At 38.9% G+C, this 22452-nt stretch overlaps 1 protein-coding gene across 5 annotated transcripts in view; it reads left to right on the forward strand.

The window, feature by feature from the left end:
* SCFD2 (sec1 family domain containing 2) overlaps window positions 1-22452 on the forward strand; it is a 489317-nt gene that overhangs the window by 198696 nt on the left and 268169 nt on the right. For all 5 annotated transcript variants that reach the window (XM_055294679.2, XM_055294682.2, XM_063611223.1 and 2 more), the window contains exon 5: window positions 17542-17791. In XM_055294679.2, coding sequence (XP_055150654.2) covers window positions 17542-17791 — 250 coding nt within the window. The remainder of the gene's footprint in view (window positions 1-17541; window positions 17792-22452) is intronic.

The following is a 22452-nucleotide window of genomic DNA, read 5'->3' on the forward strand; positions in this document are numbered from 1 at the left end:
AACATCATTTATGTTGCCTGATCAGAGTTGCAAAATTGTTGCTTAGCCAGACTAAAAAAAAAAGCAAGCAAGGAAAAAAGAAAAAAAAAAACAGGTTTTTAGGTAATGTATACATTCTGTGAAATATTTGTAATTAGGGGCAGAATTTACCAAGAGCTCAAGCAAAGAGTGGACATGTTGAGTTGGCACTGATTGGAGAAGTGTGCATATTTTTATAAAGGCTTTGGAAAGCCCAGTATTGACCTGTTTTTATTATTTTTATTGGCTCCCTTGATGATAGATAAACAGGCCTAACCTGGGGCCAACAGAAATTGGGGCCAGCAGGAAATTTAGGTCACGGATAGTAGCATTTTAAAAACCCTGGGATTTTAGAGGCTGCTCAATCATTGTAATTGATTGATGATAACATGACAATAAGAGTTCTTAAATTATTAAACGTGGCCAGATAAAGATGAATGACTGGTGGTTTTGTTGGATGCGTAGTTCTCAATTCCCTGTGGTGTTCTGTTCTGCTCTCTGAAGAAGTCACTTGTCCCTTGTTTCATGCAACTTACGGCTCAGCTGTCCTGTTTACAGAAAACAGCCTCTTAAACTTGGCAGTTCTGTTTGAAGCACAGCATAACATCATTTCCCGAGAGATGGGCAAAAACGTTACAAAAAAGTTTATATCTCCCTTAAAACATATGCGTGTTTTAAACTGAGCATCCATTGAAAGTTGTTCTTTCCATCCTCTGAAATCAAGGCCTTTCCCTATCTTCCTAGCCAAAGGTACTTGTAGCTGAATTAGATTATTTGATGAATCCTGTAAGCTTCTTATGTTTTCCTGCTGTTACTTTGGATAAATGCTAATCTGTAATAAGAACTCTAAGTAGATAGCTCTGTTCTTCCCAGGACACAGGAAATATGGCCAGTTTAATGTCATTTTAAAAACTTTTTATTGAAGTAAATATAATATAGAAAAGTACAGCTCAATGAATTTTTACTAACTGAAGACAGCTGTGTAATCAGCACCCAGCTCAACATGAAAGATTACCAGCAACCCTGGAAGCCCCTCTTTTGCTCTCTCCCGGTTACTCCCTCCCTCTAAGGAGTAGGGACTTCTGAAAATCTAGATACATGTCCTTTGGCTTTTGTATTTTACATGGATATAATTACATATTTTTTCTGGCTTCTTCCATTAAACATTATGTTTGTGAGTTTCTTCTGTACTATCATTTTATAAATTACAGAGCATTCATTCTCATTGTTATGTAATATTCCATTGTGTGAATATACCACATTTTTTCCTCCAGTGGCATTTTTAATAGAAGAGAAAGCTTGTAGAATGTTTTCACTTCCTCGAGGACTTCACTATTTCTCACTATTAGAATTGTATGCTCCACAGACACAGAATGTTAGCTAGTGCCCCTTATAGGAATACATTTTGGGAAACACATTGATACCTTGAGATTAACCTTTCTGTGTTTATTTTCATCTGCTTATCCTATTAAGTTTTCTTGGTGCATTTTTCTACCTTTCCTGCCTCTCACCCTTGCCATTGTTTTGCTCCTTACTCCAGAATCCTTCAATTAATTCTATTCTCTTTTATTGCCCTGGGCTTAGACATCCTACTTTCTGAAATATTTCTATCTGTCCCGTTCTTACATTTTACAACAATTCTGTCCTCTGTGTTTTCTCCTTTGAAACACCCCCTCCTTTTCTGAACATCCTCTAAAAATCTTGGAATAATTCTAGACTCTTTTGCTTATACTTCATAAGTCATCAACAAACCACTGCCTTTAACTTCAAAAGTTAAAAGTCTGAACATCCTCTGAAAATCTTGGAATAATTCTAGACTCTTCTGCTTATACTCCATAAGTATAAGTCATCAACGAACCACTGCCTTTAACTTCAAAATCTTTGCAAATTCCACCAGCTCACATTACATTCAATGCTCCTTCCTTGACCCAAGCCCCATTGTTTCTCATTTGGTTTATTGAAATTGCTTCCTGTCTCCCTGCCTATACCCTTGTCCCTCTAGTTTGTTCTCTTCACCATAGCCCAAATGAGAAACCCTTTAAAACAAGATCATACCAGTTCTCTGCTCAAAACCTCTGTGACTTCCATGTCAGAAGAAATGCAGAAGTTCTAACAATGGGCCAGCTACACCACCCTAAATGATCTGGCCCCTTCTCTGCTTTGTCTTCCCACTCTTCTGTTTCCATTGCTAAAGAAACTAAATCTATCTTGACAATTTCCATGACATTGATCTAGCACCCTCTCCCTTCTTTGCATCTGAAGCCCATGCCATAGTTCCAGTCTATCATCTTTAAATAAGCTGCTCATGAAGACCATTTCTACCCTGTTAGATGACTTTGGAATTTGATTCTTTTTCGTGCATTTTTTGTGCATATCTCTTAAGTGCATCCCATCCTTTTTCATATAGTGGTAGGTGTCAGACCCCTGAGCCCAAGCCAAGCCATGGCATCCCCTGTGACTTGCACGCATGCATCCAGATGGCCCGAAGTAACTGAAGATCCACAAAAGAAGTAAAAATAGCCTTAACTGATGACATTCCACCATTGTGATTTGGTCCTGCCCCACCCTAACTGATCAATGTACTTTGTAATCTCCCCCACCCTTAAGAAGGTACTTTGTAATCTCCCCCACCCTTAAGAAGGTTCTTTGTAATTCTCCCTACCCTTGAGAATGTACTTTGAGAGATCCACCCCCTGCCTCCGAAAACATTGCTCCTAACTCCACCGCCTATCCCAAAACCTATAAGAACTAATGATAATCCACCACCCTTTGCTGACTCTCTTTTCGGACTCAGCCCACCTGCACCCAGGTGATTAAAAGCTTTATTGCTCACACAAAGCCTGTTTGGTGGTCTCTTCACATCGACGCGAATGAAAGTAGGTATACATACAAAATACTGCATTTGCACAGCATATACTGGGTTCACAGAAATTATGGTCACTGGCTCAGGGGCACTGGCTGTCCTAGGCCCCAGCCAGCTGTCACTAGGGCTAGTGAAGGGGGTGGTCATGGCATGGTGACACCCTGGATGGGAATATCTGCCTTAATGTTTGTGGCACATAGTATTTATGTGCCAAGGGGGTGGGGGAAATCTGGTTTCCCTCCCCTGGAGGTTTTAACTTTGACTGAGACTTTGGGCTAGTTGTGTACCTTACCAGAGAACTCTAAGGAGCCACAAGTCAGTAGATTACCTCTGATATCTAAAGTTTCCCTGCTACTGCCTCTACTCTCATGTAATTTATCTATTGTCTTATAAGCTGGGTCCCTTAACTATTTGTCCTCGTCAGAATCCTTGTTATAATCATCCTTGTCCCAAGGATTTGGATTCCCCTTCCCTGCAAACTCTAGCTTTCCTCTGACTGGGAAGCACTGGAGACGAAAATGTGTAGTAGACTCGATGTATATTTTGAAGAAAGATGGCATTGGGTTGGATTCCAGCTCAAACATTAACCAGCTGATATCTTTGACAAGTAATCTTTTTCAAACTCAGTTTCCTCCCCTGTAATAATAATGGCCATATTGCAGGGTAATTAGGAGGATTAAATGAGATAATCTACAATTATATATTTATAAATGTTTATTCTCTTTTTCTAATGTCAGCTATTTCATTGTAGAGACAAGTATGATTTCAATACCCGCTGTATTCGAAGGGCGGAGCTAGGTCCTGAAGATGGGATTAGGAATAAGATGTGGTTCTTGCTATTGAGGATTTTTCAGTCTTAGAAGAAAGCTAGATATGAATAGATAATTAAATTTAGGGTGATAAGAGCCATGGCAGACAGAAAGAGAGGCTTCTTTGGGATTGCAAAATAGGCACATTTAACCCATTTAGGGAAGGTCAAAGAAGATAAAGCTTAGGTTGTATCCTGAGACAAAGTGAAGAGAGAAAACAGTCTAGGCAGGGAGATTTGCATGCACAAAAGCCCAGAGGCAATTGCAAGTAGTTCAGTAAAGTTTAATTGTAATCTGTGAGAAAAGAAGTCCTGACTGTTGAGCCTAAGCAGTTAATTGGGGCCAAGAAGATTAAAGGAATGCGTATGTAATGTTAAGGGCTTTGTCTGGAGGACTTTTAACATTAAATAATTTTAAGTGGATCAGTTTTTTGTTTTAGAATGAGATATACTGTGGCTAGAGATGATGGTAATTACAACTTAAGTGGTAGGGGAAGGAATGGATAAGAAGGGATGGATATATAAAAATCATCAGGACTTGGCTGATTTGATGTGGCAGGGGCAAGGGAGAATTCTGGTAGAGTCCAAGCTTCTGACTTGGTCAACTGGAAGAGTGATGGTACCACACAATAGTATAGGATGTAGAGGATGAAGAGCAAATTTGGGGGTAGAAATAGTGATTCCAGTTTTAGACACATTGAATCAAATTTACAGGTGAGATATACAAGTGGAGAAGTCCAACAGGCAGTTTTGGCTGGGTTTGGAGCAAAGGAGAGAAATTTGGCTGGAGATATGTATTTACCTGTTATATTATTATGCAGATTAAAGTGCTATACCAAAAGAAGTGATATAGGGACTCGAACAGGATAGCTTATTTCACTTTGACACTGCAGTCTAGAAATAGTTGGATGGTCCAGTCCACATGCCGTTCAAAATGTGGTCTGCATTATTTGTGCTGGAAATACATAATCCCTCCACTGGAGGTTTTAACCTGGGCTAAGGTTCTGAGGCCATTCATGTACCTTACCATGGGACTCGAAGGAGCTACAAGATCAGAAGCATTGACATCAACCTGGAAGTTTTTTAGAAGTGCAGAATCTTTAGGCTCCATCCCAGACCTAATGAATTTAACTGAGCGCAGATAATTTACATGCACATTAAGTTTTGAGAAGCTCTGATCCAGGGAACTAATCTTCTTTCTATCTTGTTTCTCAGCCTTCCTCTCTAACAACGTAGATGAAGCTGGATTACAACCACTTTATCTGTATTTCAGCTGTGGAGAGAGGAAAAGAGAGTATAAAATAATGAGCTTTCTTTTTAGGATTTGATATCTTTAAATTGGTAACTATTGATATTTACACTGTTAGAAATTAATACTGAGAAAATTGAAAAGTATTCTTAAAAAAATAAATCCATTGATTCATAGTATAAATAACATATTTTATGAAGAGTAACCATATTTCCAAAACAAAAAAAATGAGGATGACATTTGTTTATAGTTTTGAAAATATTTTTAATGTTTTGCTGAATAGAAAACAGCTGGATTTTTATGTTTGCTTCCTCATTCAATAGGCTGCTATATATTGTTTTGGTTGAAAAATATGAACAAAATCAAGCCTCATGCAGACATATAGTTGCAAAAGGGAGGAATATTGTGATGGCTTTTTTAGATGCTTGTGGATATACTTGTTTGATGCTATTTCAAAACTCTACAAGTAGTGATTTCTTGAAGGTAAGTTGTAATGTGGCATTGGAAACCCTATCAATGAGCTTTTTGTACCCTTTTACGTTAAAATTCACTGGTCTACCTTGTATTTTGGATGGATCTTTAGCCTATGTCTGATTTTCTTACATCATGCATTGGTCATTTGGAAAGCATTTTGATTCACCAAATTATGCAGATGTTCCAAATGTCAACACATTTTATTATGTAATTCAAAAAATCACATTTAATGTCACCACTGATCTCATCAGAAAAGTTTTTAAGAATAGATCATCTGGCAGTGGCATATATAAGTTTTCCAGAATTCCAATTTTTGCCAGAATTTTGACATTGACAGTAAGTATGTTGGTTGTTTTCCTTGAAGGAACAGGCTCACTTTGCTCATTTTGGAGAAAATATGTGCCAAATAGCCAAGTCTTAAGAATTGTAACTTCTATGTCATTCTTTCAAGTAACAATGCTGTTGCATGAAAGAAGAGATTACTTCAGTACACAACTCAAGACAATTGCACAAGTGCTTTTTCTAGGGATAACCATTGTCGTTAGTATACAGCAGAAGTGCTTCATACATACTCCCATTTTGTCATGCACAATATTAAAGAGACATTTAGGATTGAAAGTCAATAAGATTAATAATTTTGACCACTTTGTCATGAGCTCTTTGTTTGTTTTGAGACGGAGTCTCACTCTGTTGCCCAAGCTGGAGTGCAGTGGCGCAATCTTGGCTCACTGCAAGCTCCGCCTCCTGGATTCATGCCATTCTCCTGCCTCAGGCTCCCGAATAGCTGGGACTACAGGCGCCTGCCACCACGACAGGCTAATTTTTTTGTGTTTTTAGTAGAGACGGGGTTTCATGGTGTTAGCCAGGATGGTCTCGATCTCCTGACCTCATGATCCGCCCACCTTGGCCTCCCAAAGTGCTGGGATTACAGGTGTGAGCCATGGCGCCAGGTCAGGAGCTCTTTTTTTTTTTTTTTTTTTTTTTGTGTTGAGTCTCACTCTGTCACCCAGGCTGGAGTGCAATGGTATGATCTTCGGCTCACTGCGACCTCTGCCTCCTGGGTTCAAGCAATTCTCCTGCCTCAGCCTCCTAAGTAGCTGGGATTACAGGCGCCCGCCACCGTACCTGGCTAATTTTTGTATTTTTAGTAGGGATGGGATTTCACCATATTGACCAGGCTGGTCTCTTGGCCAGGCTGGTCTGGAACACCTGACCTCGTGATCCGCCCACCCGGGCCTCCCAAAGTGCAGGGATTACAGGTGTGAGCCACTGTACCTGGCCATATCAAGAGCTCTTAAGTGAAACTGGCTTTTACAAAATTCAGCTGTGAGTATATATGGCCTAGTGGTAAAGAATTCAGTGACTATTAGTTTGGAGCCACTGCCTTTATCTGTGTTGTTACCAGCAAATTTACCCACCATACTTTTGCACTATTAGTGCAAATGTCAATGCAGTGAAAAAGGTAAAGAATGTATTACTATTATTACAAAAATAATCTTGATCTCATAGACCTCTTGACAGAATCTCTGGGATCTCAGGAGCCTGTGGACCAAACTTAGAAAACTGCTGTCCTCCTATATAATTATTCTGGATCTGATAAATATTGGCTTATGAGATTACATGATTTTGAACTGACTAGTTCTTGGTAAAATTATTAAGTAGCAAGCTTTAAATTCAGTGTGTCTCTGTGCCCTTCCTCTCTTCACATCCCTGAAGACATGCACTGGATCCCTAGTGGTACAGATGGAATGGATACAGCTGAATTGCCTGTTCATGCATGTTATTGCTTGTTCATTTAATCATTCAGCAAGTACGTATTGAGCCCTACGTCTTAGTCTGTTTTGTGCTGCTACAACAATACCTGAGACCGGGTAATTTATAACAACTAGAAATTTATTGGCTTATGGTTCTGGAGGCAGGGAAGTCCAATATCAAAGTGCTGGCGTTTAGTGCGGCCTTTTTGCTGCATTATCACTTACAGAAAGGTGGAAAGGTCGAGAGAGCAAGAGAGGGCTGAATTTGCTGCTTTATAACTGCACCGATCCCACCCATGAGGGTAGAGCCCTTATGGCCTAATTATCTCTTAAATGTCCCACTTCTTAATACTGTTACAATACTAATTAAATTTCAGCTTGAGTTTTGGAGGGGACAAACATTCAAACCACAGCATCCTACCCTCATATACCAGATTCTCTGCCTGAGTTGTGTGCCCTGATGCAGAACTTCTCAGGCCCTACCTCACATCAACCACTTGTGTTAATTTTCTATTGCTGCTGTAGCAAATCACCACAAATTTAGTGGCTTAACACAACACGGATTTGTTCTCTTACTGTTCAGAAGGTCTTACTGATTAACATCAAGATGTCATCAGGGTTGTCTCTCTTTCTGGAGGCTCTAGGACAGAATTTGTTTCCTTGCTCTTTCCAGCTTCCACAGGCCCCCTGCATTCCATGGCTCATGGCCTCCTTCCATCTTCAAAGCCATAAATGTTGAATCTCTCTGATTCTTCATCATCGCATCTCTCTCTCAGCACAGCCAGGAAAAGTCCTCTATTTTTAAGCACTCATATGATTAGATTGGCCCCACCCAGATAATGTAGGCAATCTTCCCATCTGAAGATCTGCAACCTTCATCACATCTGCAAAGTCTCTTTTGCCATATAGAGTATCACAGTCACAGATTCCCGGGACTAGGATGTGGGCTCCTTTGAGCACTCTGTCAGGCTCCCACTGGCAACATCCTATGAGCCTGCACGCACCATGGCTTGGTTGAAGCTTGGAGGATGATATAGTTTGGATATTTGTCCCCTCCAAATCTCATGTTGAAATGTGATTCTCAGTGTTGGAGGTGGGGCCTGGTGGGAGACGTTTGGATTATGAGGGCAGATCCCTCTTGATTGCTAGGTGCCCTCCTCACAGGAGTGAGTTCTTGCTCAGATCTGGTTGTTTAAAAGAGTATGCTACCTGCTCCCCTGACCTCCTTTCTCTTTCACCATGTGATATGCCAGCTCACTCTTTGCCTTCTGCCATGATTGTAAAGCTTCCTGAGACCTTACCAGAAGCTGAGCAGATGCTTGTGCCATGCTTGTACAGCCTGCAGAACTGTGAGAGAAATTAACCTCTTTTCTTTATAAATTACCCAGCCTCAGGTATTCCTTTATAGCAATGCAAACAAACTAACACAGAAAATTGGTATGAGGAATGGGGTATTGCTATAAAAATACTTGAGACTGTGGAAGTGGATTTGGAACTTGGGAATGGGCAGAGGGTGGAAGAGTTTGGAGAGCTCAGAAGAAAAAAGGAAGATGAGGGAAAGTTTGGAGCTTATTAGAGAGTGGTTCAATAGTTGTGACCAAAATGCTGATAGAAATATGGACAGTGATGGCCCAGGCTGATGAGGTCTCAGTTGGAAATGAGAAAGTTATTGAGAATTGGAGTGATGGTCACTCATGTTATGCAAGATGACTTAGAGTTTCTGGCAGAAGAAATTTCTAAGCAGCAAAACATTCATGATGTGGTATGGCTGCTTCTAACAACCTATGACCAGATATAGGAGCAAAAAAAATTACTTAAAATTGGAATTTATATTTAAAAGGGAAGCAAAGCATAAAAATTTGGAAAAGTCACAATCTGGCCATGTAGTAGAGATGGAAAGAGCATTTTCAGGAGAGGAATACAAGCAGACTGTGGAGCAACAACTTACTAGAGAGATTTTACATGACTAAAAGGGATCCAAGTGCTAATATCCAAAACAATGAGAAAATGGCCTTGAAAGCATCAGAAATCTCCTTTGCAGCCCCTCCTATTATAGGGCCAGAGGTGTAGGAGGAAAGAATAGTTTCAGGGGCCAGATCTGAGGCCCCACTGTCCTATGCAGCCTCAGGACACTGCTCCCAGGATCCTGGCCACTCCAGCTCCAGCTGTGGCTCAAAGGGCCCCAGATACTACTCTAGTTGCTGCTCTGGAGAGCACAATCCATAAGCCTTGGCAGGTTTCACATGGTTTTAAGACTGTAGGCATGCAGAGTGCATGAGTGAAGCAGGCTTGGTAGCTTCCCCCTAGGTTTCAGAAGATGTATTGGAAAGCCTGGATGCCCAGGCAGAAGCCTGTTGAAGAGGTGGAGCCTCTGCAGAGAGACTCTACTAAGGCAGTGTGGAGGGGAAATGTGAGGTTGGTGCCCCCACACAGATTCCACACTGGGACACTCTCGAGATGAGCTTTGTGGGAAGGAGGCCACCATCCTCCAGACCGCAGAATGGTAGAGCCATTGACAGCTTGCATCCTGAGCTTGGAAAAGCTGCAAACACTTACCTCTGACCCATTAGAGCAACCTTCATGGTTGCACCCTTCAAAGCCACAGGGGCAGGGCTGTCCAAGGCCTTGGGAGCCTGCTTCTCACACTAGTGTGCCCAGAATGTGAGACATAGAGTCAAAAGATTTTTTTTTGGAGCATTAAGGTTTAATGTCTGCCCTGCTGGGTTTTAGACTTGTGTGAGGTCTGTTGCCTCTTTCTTTTGGCTGATTCCTCCTTTTTGGAATGGGAACATCTACCCAATTTCTATACCACCGTTTTATCTTGGAATTAAATAGCTTGTTTTGATTTTTCAGGCTTGTAAGTGAAAGGAACTTACTTTGAGTCTATGATGAGACTTTGGACTTTTGAGCTGATTCTGGAATGAGTCAAGACCTTGGACTATTGGGAGGGGATGACTGTATTTTTTATTGTGAGAAGGACATGAGATTTGAGGAGGCCATGGATGGAATGATATTTGGATATTTTCCCCCTCCAAATCTCATATTGAAACCGCTATACCTAAGAATGAAGTTTTTGCTTCATCAGAAATTTTTGTGTTCAGCTTTAGTGGATGTCACAAAACAGGTTTTAATAGTGTTTATGTCAGTATTCACTCCTTGTAGCAGTGTATGAGAGGTTTAGTGGCTCCACATCCTTGCCTACATTTGATATTGGAAGGTTCTTTTTTTAATTTTTTTTTCACTTAGCCATTCCAGTTAGTATGATATGGATTTACTGTGAATGTAGCTTGCATTTTCCTGTTGATTAATGATGCTGAGTATATGTATATGTGCCTAATGGTATTTGGATATCCTCTTTCATGAAGTCTCAAGCTTTGGTATACTTTGTACTGATTTTTTGAAGTGTTTTGTTTATATTGGAGACTGGATTTACCTTTTACTGCCTTATTAATTACATCTGATGAACAGAAATTTTATTAAAGTCTGGTTTGTCAAAAATAATAATACAAAAAGACCGAAATGTGATCCCCAGTGTTGGAGGTGGGGCCTGGTGGGAGATGTTTGGGTTATGGGGGTAGATCCCTCATTAATAGCTTGGTGCCCTCTTCATGATTCCTCCTTTTTGGAATGGGAACGTCTACCCAATTTCTATACCACCATTGTATCTTGGAAGTAAATAGCTTGTAACAAGTGAGTTCTTGCTTTGAGTTCATACAAGATCTGGTTGTTTAAAAGAGTGTAGTACCTGCCCACTTCTCTCTTGGTCTCTCTTATGATACGATGTACTGAGCATCCCCTTTGCCTTCCTTTGTGATTGAAGATTCCTGGGGCCTTACCAGAAGCCAAGAGATGCTAACCCCATGTTTGTACAACCTGCAGAACTGTGAGCCAAATAAATCTCTTTTCCTCGTGAAGTACCAAGCCTCAGGTATTCCTTCGTAGCAACACAAATGGACTAACACGATGAGTTGCAGAGATGGGTTCTCCAGCAGAAGCTTAGCATGATTTGGAGTTTTACTGAGTGTTTTCAGGCTGTGCACCATAGAAGGGCAGGTGTACAGCCAGCCTGGCCTGCTCTGCAGCCATGTGGAATAAAGCCTGTTTGCTCCTCATGCCTGCCAAGGTAGCCAGTACAGAGACAAACTCTGACTTTGCAGTGGCATTTTAATTGAACCAAAAAGGTCAGCTTTTCTAAAGAAAACACATATTTTACAGAGGGCCTTTTGCGCATAGTGACTGAGGACTCATTCAAGAATAACAGGAGCCCCAGACTTCAGATAAACAAAAAGTTTTGTCACTCTAGACACAGCTTCAGTCTTCTACCTCTTGCTAGTAAGCCCATTTATATCAAAACAAATGAGAAACTTAATCTCAGTACTTTGTAAGGAAACCTTTTTTTTTCTTTTAGTCTCGGATTTGGTTTGCTGTGCGTGTCCTTTTTAAATGGCAGTGTTTAATAATGTTTATATTGCCTTTGACCTTTCACTGACTGTTGCAGTTAAGTTCCAAGATGTGATTTCAAACCCAGTATTTGTAGGCTGCCCCTCCCTCCTTTGAGACTACTAACTTCCTCTTCTTAGAAGGTCTAATTCTCTTTCCAACCATCTTAATCAGTTCTAAGAAAGGAGCCTGTGGGGTGGTAGGTGGGAGTCGTGGTAGTAATATTTTATATTTACTGGTTGTGTAATTCACTTCTGATGTTACATCTTCAGAACAACCTGATAAAGAAAAAGCTATGATTATATATTCCTAAATCAGGTACTTTCCCCAAATTGGCCCTCAGAAAATAGGGCATCACCTTATATTTGATTCTTTACAAAGACTACCCTATTGTGGGGATTACGTCATTTGAAACCACAAAGTAGTTTAAGCAATTGTCCCAGTGTTATGCACATGGATGGCTGTGATATATGATTGTCTAATATTCAGGCATTTGTGGTATTGTTTCCATTTTACAGATTAGGAAATTGAGACTTGGAGAAGGTAAATAATTTGCCCAAGGTCATACAGCTAGTAATTGGTACAGCCTGGATTGAAACCCAAGCATATTATCTTATTCCCACATTCTTATTATTAATCCTCTTGAGATTCTATCTTCTGCCTTTAAAACATTTTCGATCTATGGAGTCACGGATTTTTTTTCTTCCTTATTGTTGAGGTTCCATTCTAAGAATAGAGAAGAGCAGAAAATGTGTAAACCTTCAGTTTGGAGCCATGCTTTTATGGATAGCACTAGGAGGGTCTAGTCTAGTTTATCTTCCAAGCCAAAGTGGCACAGGGTTCTCTTTGCTTCATCTTGGGCAGATGACCACCCTGCCTCTCTTTGCCATTGATGGAGACTTTACTGCCTCCTGGGTCAGTCCCTTATCTTGGCTGATGGCTCTGGTTGTGAGGAGTTCTTCCTGAACACGAAGTCTTTATTTCTCATCCTTGCCCTCCCTTCCCCTGACTTTCTTCTTTTCCCCTTCCTTCTCCCTCCTTTACCTTCCCTAAGCATTTTATTTTAGAATAGCTTTAGATTTACAGAAAAGTTCCCAAGATAGTATAGTTTCTATATATTCTTTACCTTATTGTTAGAGTCTTATATTACTGTGGTGCATTTATCAAATGTAATAAACTAACATGGGTACATTAACTATAAACTCCAGACTTCATTCAGATTTCATTAATTTTCCCCTGAAGTCCTTTTACTATTCCAAGAGCCCATCCAGGATACTACAATTACATTTAGTAGTTAGGTTTTTTTTTTTCAGTTTCAACTGGCATGTGACAGATTTTGGGTCTTTCCTGATTGTTCATGATCTTCATAGTTTGGAGGAGTACTGGCCAGGCATTTTGTAGAATGTTGCTCAGTTGGGATTTGTCTCATGCTTTTGTCATGGTTAGACTAGGGTTACGGGTTCTGGGGAAGAATACTGGAAAGGTGAAGCACCATTCTCATCAAATCACATTAGAGAAGATGGCATCATCTTAGGGACATGATATCAATATGTTTTATCACTGGTTATGCTAAGGTAAAGATACGCCTTCATTCTCCCTTCCAAAAATACTCTACTTTTTAGAAGCAAGTCATTACGTGCAGCCCATATTCAAGGGATGGGGAGAATTAAGCTCTACCTCCTGAAGGTAAAAGTATCTACTTAGGTTACTTGGAATTCCTTAAGGAAGATTTGTCTCTTCCTCTACATTTATACTTATTAATCCAACCACTCATTTATATCAATATGGACTGACATATATTTATTGTATACTTTGGGTCAAAATCAAATACTACTTTATTTATTTTGGGGTTCACGTTGTTCCAGCTTTGGTCACTGGGAAGTCTTACATTTGGCTTGTGTGTCCTTTTGACTCGTGCTTATCATTTTGGTTTGTTAGCACTTTCTTACTTTTAAAAAAGACCTTGCAGACTCATCTTGAATTTTCCTTTCCCCATCCCTAGAATCACTTCTCTGAGGATTCTGTTTCCTTTTATTGGAGAATGATATTAGAAACTAAGATCTGGCCACTGGCTGTGATCATTGCTGCTGAGTGAGCACTACTTCCCAGTGGACAGAGTAGGAAATATATGTATCCATGCCAGCCCATGTTACATGCATGTCTACAATTATTTCTGGATTTGTCCATCTGTATCCACAATAAAGCTTTTCTTCTTTGAGCATTAAAAACAATTTTTTTTAGAGACAGGGTCTTGCTCTGTTGTGCATGCTATAGTGCACTGGCACAATCAGAGCTCACTGCAGCCCCAAACTTATGGGTTCAAGCGATCCTTCTGCCTCAGCCTCTTGAGTAGTTGAGACTACAGGCACATGCCACCATGCTCAGCTAGTTTTTTGTTTTATGTAGAGACAGGAGTCTCACTATGTTGCCCACGCTGTTCTCAAACTCCTGGCCTCAAGTGATCCTCCCCTATTGGCCTCCCAAAGTACTGGAATTATAGGCATGAGCCACCACACCTGGCCTTTTTTGAGCATTTATGTTTTGCTAAGTGGCCAGCAGTAAGCGTATGAATCGCTGCCCTCACAACAATGGTAAAGTTTTTAAAAAAGGAAAAAGGGAAGAAAGTGAAAATGAAGACCTGGGCATGGCATGACTTATTGCCCAGCCATCCTCTGATCAGATCATGTCATTTTAGAAGGAAGAGATCCTGAGAAGTTAAGGAGTTGGAGGAACAATCAGGGTTGGAATCTAGCTTTTTTGAAACAGAATCTCTTTATTCTGTTTAAAGAGCCGTCTCTGATGGCTCTTTAAGACTGGTCAATATTCCTGACTTTGTATTCAGATCAGTTATAGGCTTCTTGGGATGCATTAAACAGACTTAGAATGCAAGTTTAGAAATTGGTATGTACAACAGAATACTGATAGGGTATCACTAATGAGGGATTTTATTCTCTTGCACATATCATAGACCAATGACTTGAAAATGAAGCTCTGAAGGCCAGATGTTAGTGAATGAATCTTTACAAATGATCATGATGATTATTCTATTCTAATTTAAAACTACATAAACTTTTTATAACTGTATTTTAAAAAATCATTTTGCTCTGGGGGGAGACCCAGAGGGCTCCTGTAGGATAGATGCTTTATGTATACAGCTGGTTTCTAGAAATGGGACATAAAGCAGTGAAAGAATCTGTTTATTGTCATCCAAGGAGTTAGTGGCAGAGCAAACAGCAAAAATGAAAGCTGCAGCCTTCATGACCTTCCTTTAACAGGCCAACCACAGGACTCTTTTCTTTTAAATTACTTTTGGCAGCTTATTTTTTTTTTTTTTTTTTTTTTTTTTTTTTTTTTTTTTTTGAGGCAGAGTCTCGCTGTCGCCCAGGCTGGAGTGCAGTGGCGCAATCTCGGCTCACTGCAGGCTCCGCCCCCCGGGGTTCACGCCATTCTCCTGCCTCAGCCTCCCGAGTACCTGGGACTACAGGCGCCCGCCATCTCGCCCGGCTAATTTTTTGTATTTTTAGTAGAGACGGGGTTTCACTGTGTTAGCCAGGATGGTCTCGATCTCCTGACCTCGTGATCCACCCGCCTCGGCCTCCCAAAGTGCTGGGATTACAGGCGTGAGCCACCGCGCCCAGCCTTTTGGCAGCTTATTAAGCAAAGAAACACTTGAGGTTCCTCTAGAGCAAGTTTGCCCAACCCACGATCCATGGGCTGCATGTGGCCCAGGATGGCTTTGAATGCAGCAGCCCAACAGGAATTCATAAACTTTCTTAAAACATTATGAGATTGTTTTGCAATTTTAAAAAAACTCATCAGCTGTCATTAGTGGTAGTATATTTTATGTGTGGCTCAAGACAGTTCTTCTTCCAATGTGGCCTAGGGAAGCCAAAAGATTGGACACCCCTGCTCTAGAGAGACTCCTGAAGCTACAGGGCAGCACTAGGGTGTCTTCAAAACTTTTGGCCCCCTGGTCCTTTGGAAGCACGTGTGTGTTTACACTTGGTAAATTGTGTCTTGTCACCATGTGACAGTAAAATCTCTGTAGTGTTCTTTTCCATTTTTACCTCGTCCATTCCAAGGACTGAACATTTTATTTTTCTATGGTACATTGTGAACATCCAAGATTTTTGGTGGAAATAAATGGTAACAGCTGTTTTTTGTGTATAAAATATAATTGTGAACCTTAACCTTGAGATGATCTATCCACATGTTTCCAGGTGTGGAAATGGCTTGACTAGAAAAGCTCATTTTGGTAATCATTTCAGCACAGAACAACACTGAGCTGTTTGCTGTTAACTTTCTCTTCAAAAAGAGGAAGAGTTTCTATTGGTATTTCTTTATTCTAATATTTCCTTTTAACATGACTTTTCCTATGTAAACTGTATCCACAATAAAGCTTTTCTTCTTTGAGCATTAAAAAAATTTTTTTTAGAGACAGGGTCTTGCTCTGTTGTGCAGGCTAGAGTACACTGGCACAATCATAGCTCACTGCAGCCCCGAACTGTGTGTGCATATTCATACACACAGACCCACATCTTAAGATGTTGTTTCCTTTCCTGCTTTATTTTTCTTTATAGCACTTACTACTCTAATATACTACACTAGTCCCTGCTTATCTGCACAGGATATGTTCTAAGACCCAAGACTGCCAGTAGATTCCTGAAATTATGCATAGTCCTGAATCCTGTATATACTGTTCTAAAAATTAGAACAGTTATAATAATATACTATACTAAAAGTTATAGGAATGGGGTCTCTCTCTATCTTTCTCTCAAAATATCTTACTGTATGTAATATTTTTGGACCACAGGTAAGTGAAACCATGGAAAGCAAAACCATGGATAAGGGCGGGCTGCTGTTTATGTTTTACTTCTTTTGCTTTTTAATTGTTTTCTCTAACTAGAATGTAAACTCTATGAAAGCATGGAATTCGTTTTGTGCACTGCTGTATTCCTAGACCTAGTGCCTAGAACATAGTAGATGCTCAATGAATGCTTCTGAATGAATAATGTAAGTTGCAAGTTGTATTAATTTGGCCTCTGATTTGAATATAATATTCAATTTGTATTGAATATAAATACAAAGTGTAGAGTTTTTCTATAGGATTATTTTATATTTTAAGAGGTGTTAAACCATATTATTTAAGATGAGGATTTCTGTATCCACCAAAATCTCAGAATTTATGTTAGAAATATATACAGTTTCTGGGAACTTATACAGTTACTCCAGTAATACAGTGCTATTATCACATTCAAAGTATTTTGAAATCCTCTGCTAAATATCACTCGAGAAGTTGTGGAAGATATAAAGGCAATTTTTTTTTAATTTAATGCGAGTTATCTACTGACTCACTCAAAGAAATTTTGAACCCTAAGTGACATTACCCTGTGTGATTCTGTATTTTATTCATCAGATTTAGCAGAAAGTGACTTTTTGTTGTTTTAAAAAGTACTCTGGCTAATATTTGCTGATATAGAGACTATTATAAAGAATATGCTGGAAAATCTGAGGTGATTCCTCTGAAGTAGTGTCAGCATTCATTTGGATATATAGATGCTGCCATGTTTGTTTTTTTGTTAAATAATATTATCTTACAAATATACTATTTTTCTTTAAAATTTCAAGTATCTGAAGTACTTGCTTTTTTTTCTTTAAAATTAATGGACTTCTATTTGTTTAAGCAATATTAAGATGATATAATGGAACCTACAACTTGACTAGCCATTTTATAAATTAGGACTTTCAAAACAAAAACTCTAATTCCAAACTTCTTGTAGTGTTCTCTCCAGGACAAGAAACACATAAATAAAAAGTGATGCAGTCAGTAAATATCATACACAGACTTGTTTGAAAGCTATCATTAGACTAATGTAATCCATAAATTATGTCTTTGTACAAGATTGACATATTTTCATATCATTTTTTATTTTAGAGCATTGGGGAGTCAGCAATGTCCACTGTGTTAAATCAGCTGTTGCCCATGATTAAGCCTGTAACCCAGAGAACCAATGAGGACTACAGCCCTGAGGAACTGCTGATCCTTCTCGTATATATTTATTCTGTCACTGGAGAGCTCACAGTAGACAAAGACCTGTGTGAAGCAGAAGAAAAAGTCAAGAAAGCATTGGCTCAGGTCTTCTGTGAGGAATCTGAATTGTCACCTTTGCTGCAGAAAATTACGGGTGAGTGTCTAACAAAGATATGGGACACAAACATCACTGATACACGAAACAGGTTTCAAAATAAATACTGTTTTGGGAAGAGGAGGTAACCATCTTCACTGGAGTTGTTTGGAATTTCATGAGGTCTGATGAATGCTAGCCAGCCTATAGCAACAGTCCCCAACATTTTTGGCACCAAGGGCTGCCATCAGGGGACAGGGATGGAGGTGCATGGTTTCACGATGAAACCGTTCCACCTCACATCATCGGGCATTAGTTGGAGTCTCATAAGGCGCATGCAACCTAGATCCCTCATATGTGCAGTTCACAGTAGGGTTCACACTCCTATAAGAATTGAATGCTGCCGCTGATCTGACAGAAGGTGGAGCTCAGGCAGTAATGCTTGCTTGCCCACTGCACACCTCCTGCTGTGCCCGGTTCCTAACAGGCCACGGACGGGTACCTGTCTGCAGCCCGGGGTTGGGGACCCCTGGCCTATGGGATTAGAGGTTTCCACTGCAGTATTTTTCTGCAATGGCGTGGTAGTGACATGGCCTCCCTTCTAATTGCTTGTCTAATTAATATTCCTTAGAGTCTAGACCTTGTTAAAATAGCAAAATACAGAGCGTATTATCTGTAAGGAAAAATAAAATGTAGTACATCCTATTCAAAGAGTTTCTATTGATATATTCTCTGTGAGATGGTCATTTCAAACTTTAAAAACTGTTTCTTTGAGATGTTACACAATATTATAGGATTGGAAATTGCCATTTTCAGTAGTGTTTTATATATATCTATATATAAAATATATATATATTCCAATTTCCAATGTATATATACCTGTGTGTGTATATATATATACACACCTGTATATATATGTCCAGTATGTATATCTATATGTGCATATACATAATATATATCATATATGAGTCCGTGTATATACATGTATATGTATATATACACATGCACACACACACGTGTGTATATATAACATATATACTTATATATACACATACATATATACACACAGATATTACATATGTGTGTGTAAGTGTATTTTTTTTTAATTAAATAGAGATGGGGTCTCACTATGTTGCTCAGGCTGGTCTCAAACTCCTGGGCTCAAGCGATCCTCTCTCCTTGGCCTCCCAAAGTGCTGAGATTACAACTATCAACCACCATGCCCAGCCTTATATTTTGACTTTTCTTATTTTATTTTGAATTTGAATTAATTGGTATTATCCAGAATAATACCTAAACATCCCAGTAAAGTAGGTTCTGCTAATTTTAGGGAAATATGATTAAACATCATAAAATCTAACTACCTTCACTTCCAATAATAACTGCAATGTAACTCATGAAGGCATTCATGTTATTTTGTATCAAATTCAATATTATTATTTATATTTTGTGTAAAGCTAATTTCCATGAGTATGGATTGAGCCTGTGTCTATCTGAAAGTAAGAAGTTATTAAAAGTTCTATGTGAAATGTGAGTACTTTAAAAATGTACCACATTTCCATTCATTGGCTGGTGTGTGTGTGTGTGTGTGTGTATGTGTGTGTGTAGGTGTATGAAGACTTCTTCATTCAGGAAGTTGCAGCTGAGACAGCTTATATAACCTCCATCTTTTCCTCTTGTCCTCTGTTGGGCCTCTCTGGGAGGAGTGTCCAGACTTCTCAGGAGCAGGATGTGCAGCTGTAAACCTTAGTCTGTCATGCGTGTGAACTTTACTTTGTGCCCACTGTTGACCTTTCTTATGGTTGGTTACAGAAAATGAAACCCTGTCAAGATGGAAATTGAATGAAGTTTCCACAGAAATGAAACATTTTCTTGCTTAGTATAAAACCTATTTGCCAACTTAAAATCCATTTAAGAAAAACTTAAAGCCATTTCATTAAGTATAACACTATATGTGATTGTGTGTGTTTGGCCATCAATAAATATCAACTTAGAAAGTCTTAATATGATTTATACAGTGCTTGGAAGAGTGCTGGGATTCAAAGTAAGTTTGAATGCTAGGAGAATTTAATTAAAAGTTATTCCTAAGAAGCATAATTTTGGAAACAGATAACGAGATGACATGTTTTAACCAAGGTTATTTGGATAGCTTTTTTAAACATTTATATGTTGCTATGGTACTTTTGGAACTGAAATCATGCTGTAAGAATATTCATTTGATATTCACTCAAGGTGTTCATTGGCCCAGCACTTCATTTTTTAATTAGTTTCTCTGTTTATGGTTGCTTAGGATATTGCATGTTCTTGCTTTTAAAATACTTCTGTGCATTCATACTAATATTAGGAAAATTTGTAAACTCAGAAATTAAAGATTAAAAATTAAGAATTCTTGGAAATTTTAGCATATTTTTAAGTTTTAGAGACACCTTATAATACTAAATACACATTGCAGCTTAGATTAACTTTGGATATACACTTTAAACAGGGTAAAGATGTTACTTAAATTTGACATATTCAAACTTACCACTGGAACAGACATTTTTTCAGCCTTTGTGAAGACCAATAGGACTTTATTTCTGAAGATAGACTTATTTGGCCAGTATAGACTTACCTCTTACTAAGTATGTTGAGAAATCAAAAATGTACCAAAAAGAAGCATTTATGTTTTCAGTTAGCTGCTGAAATGATTATTGATTTACATCTCAGGATAAAAAGCATAGTATTGGGGCAGTGGTGACTCTGACTCGGTCTTGTAGAATAGGAAAGGATATCCCAGTACATATTGGAAGAACTGAATTGCCTTCCAGATGTGCTTTGTTTGTGCTGGAACTAGGTTAGCCTGGCTTTTACAGCGAACTTGCCTACAGTTTGCTGTTGGAAAGTTGGCGTAAGGTTTGCACTCATGTTATTCTGATGTATAGTTTTGGCTTTCTTATTACTGAGTGGCAAAATTTATTGTATGCCTCATGCACATTTTGTGGTTGATGAAAATTTGGTTAAAAAGAATTATTGAAAATAAGGAATCGATTAACAATTGAATAACAATTCTACTTTTTATATAGTGCTTTAGTTTTACAGGTTTGGATAATCCTAAAAGACACATTTCTGAACACCAGTTCCAAGTGTTGATATCTGAAAGACAAAATCCCTAAAGCCTAAGTTCCTAACATCTAAAATCCTGAAAATCACAAACACGGGGTAGTTGAATCATGTTTGGTGGAACCATTTTCTTGTTATTGTCTTTATTTGGAAATGAAGTATGGTTTAAGAAGATGTGCATGGTTGTCAAGTTGACAAGGGGTGGACTTGTGGACTTAATTTTACTTGTCAACTTGACTGTATTAAAGAATACCTAGAAATCTGGTAAGATATTATTTTGGGTGTGTCTGCGAAGGTGTCTCCAGAGGAAATGAGTGTGTGAGCCTGAGTGGGTTTGGTGGGGAAGATCAACCCTCAGTGTTGGTGGGCACCATCCAAACAGCTGGGGCCGGGATAGAACTATAATAATACAGAAAGCAAATTGGTCTGTCTCTGAGAGCTGGGACAGACTTCTTTTGCTGCCTTAGACATCAGAACTCCAGGCTTGCTGGACTTCAGACTCCAGAACTTACATCATTGATCCCCAGAATCCTGAGGCTTCTTCAGCCTGAGCCATGTTACCAACATCCAGTATAAATTGGAGGTATAAAATGTGTAGAGACTTTCAAAGAGTTCTAACTGATTTAATGTTTTTTTTTTTCAAATTTGACTCCACAAAACTACATTATCACAACATTGACTTTGTGTGTAAGCATTGTACATGTATATAAAAACATTGAAACTTCCTCAATAAATGAAGAGGTGTCCTTTTCATACATCTGCACTTGGGAAAGACAAAATTTCTCAAAATCTTGGCTCTTGTGGGTGGTGACTCGTCGTATGTTTTGTTTTGTTTTTTTCCTATCTCAGCCATCTTGGTTTTTGATCAATCTTGTCAAAAGATATAGGTTGTTCATCATAGTAATTCAGATGATTGCAGTTACATAAAGCTGGGTGCACACGATTACCAATTAGAGGGATATATGTATACATTTCCCTTTTTGACCCTATTTCTCTATAAATATAGTTCCTCTCATCTTAACTGTTATACCCCTGTGACTGTCATTAGTATACCTGAGTGTTTATGCTGTTTTATTGGCTGTTTTATTGTGTAAAGTGGCTTATGGAGTGTTCTGTCATGTTGTTTATCAAATAAGTCATCTTTTAAAAATGTAAATATCTTTAAAGATTAAAAAATTTTTTTTCCAGAATTATACTTTTAGGATTGCAATGTTTAGGATATTAGCTTTAGGGGTTCTGATCTTTTAGGATTTCAACATTAAGGATTAGGGAGTTCAGGATTGCATCTTTTGGGTATATGATTGGCTACCCTGCATTACCATCTTAACTGTTGATACGATCAAGAAAGTAACCATTTTTGTATACTAAAAATTTAAGTGTGCTAACATCACCCAACTGATAAACAGTAGAGCCTGGAATTGAGCCCAGGTATTCTGGATCTGCAGCGCATGTCTTTAAACATGATATTCTAAACCTGCCACAACCTCACCTCTGGTAACCATTTCATGTATTATATTCTGTAACTCATGTTTGCTTACATATATCGTTTTATGCCATGCATGCTCAACCACCCCATTATGTTCTTGTTTTCTGAACAGAGAATTAATATTCTGGTTAATACG

The sequence above is a fragment of the Symphalangus syndactylus genome, chromosome 10 (assembly GCF_028878055.3).
Source record: "Symphalangus syndactylus isolate Jambi chromosome 10, NHGRI_mSymSyn1-v2.1_pri, whole genome shotgun sequence".
In the NCBI taxonomy this organism is placed as follows: Eukaryota; Metazoa; Chordata; class Mammalia; order Primates; family Hylobatidae; genus Symphalangus; species Symphalangus syndactylus.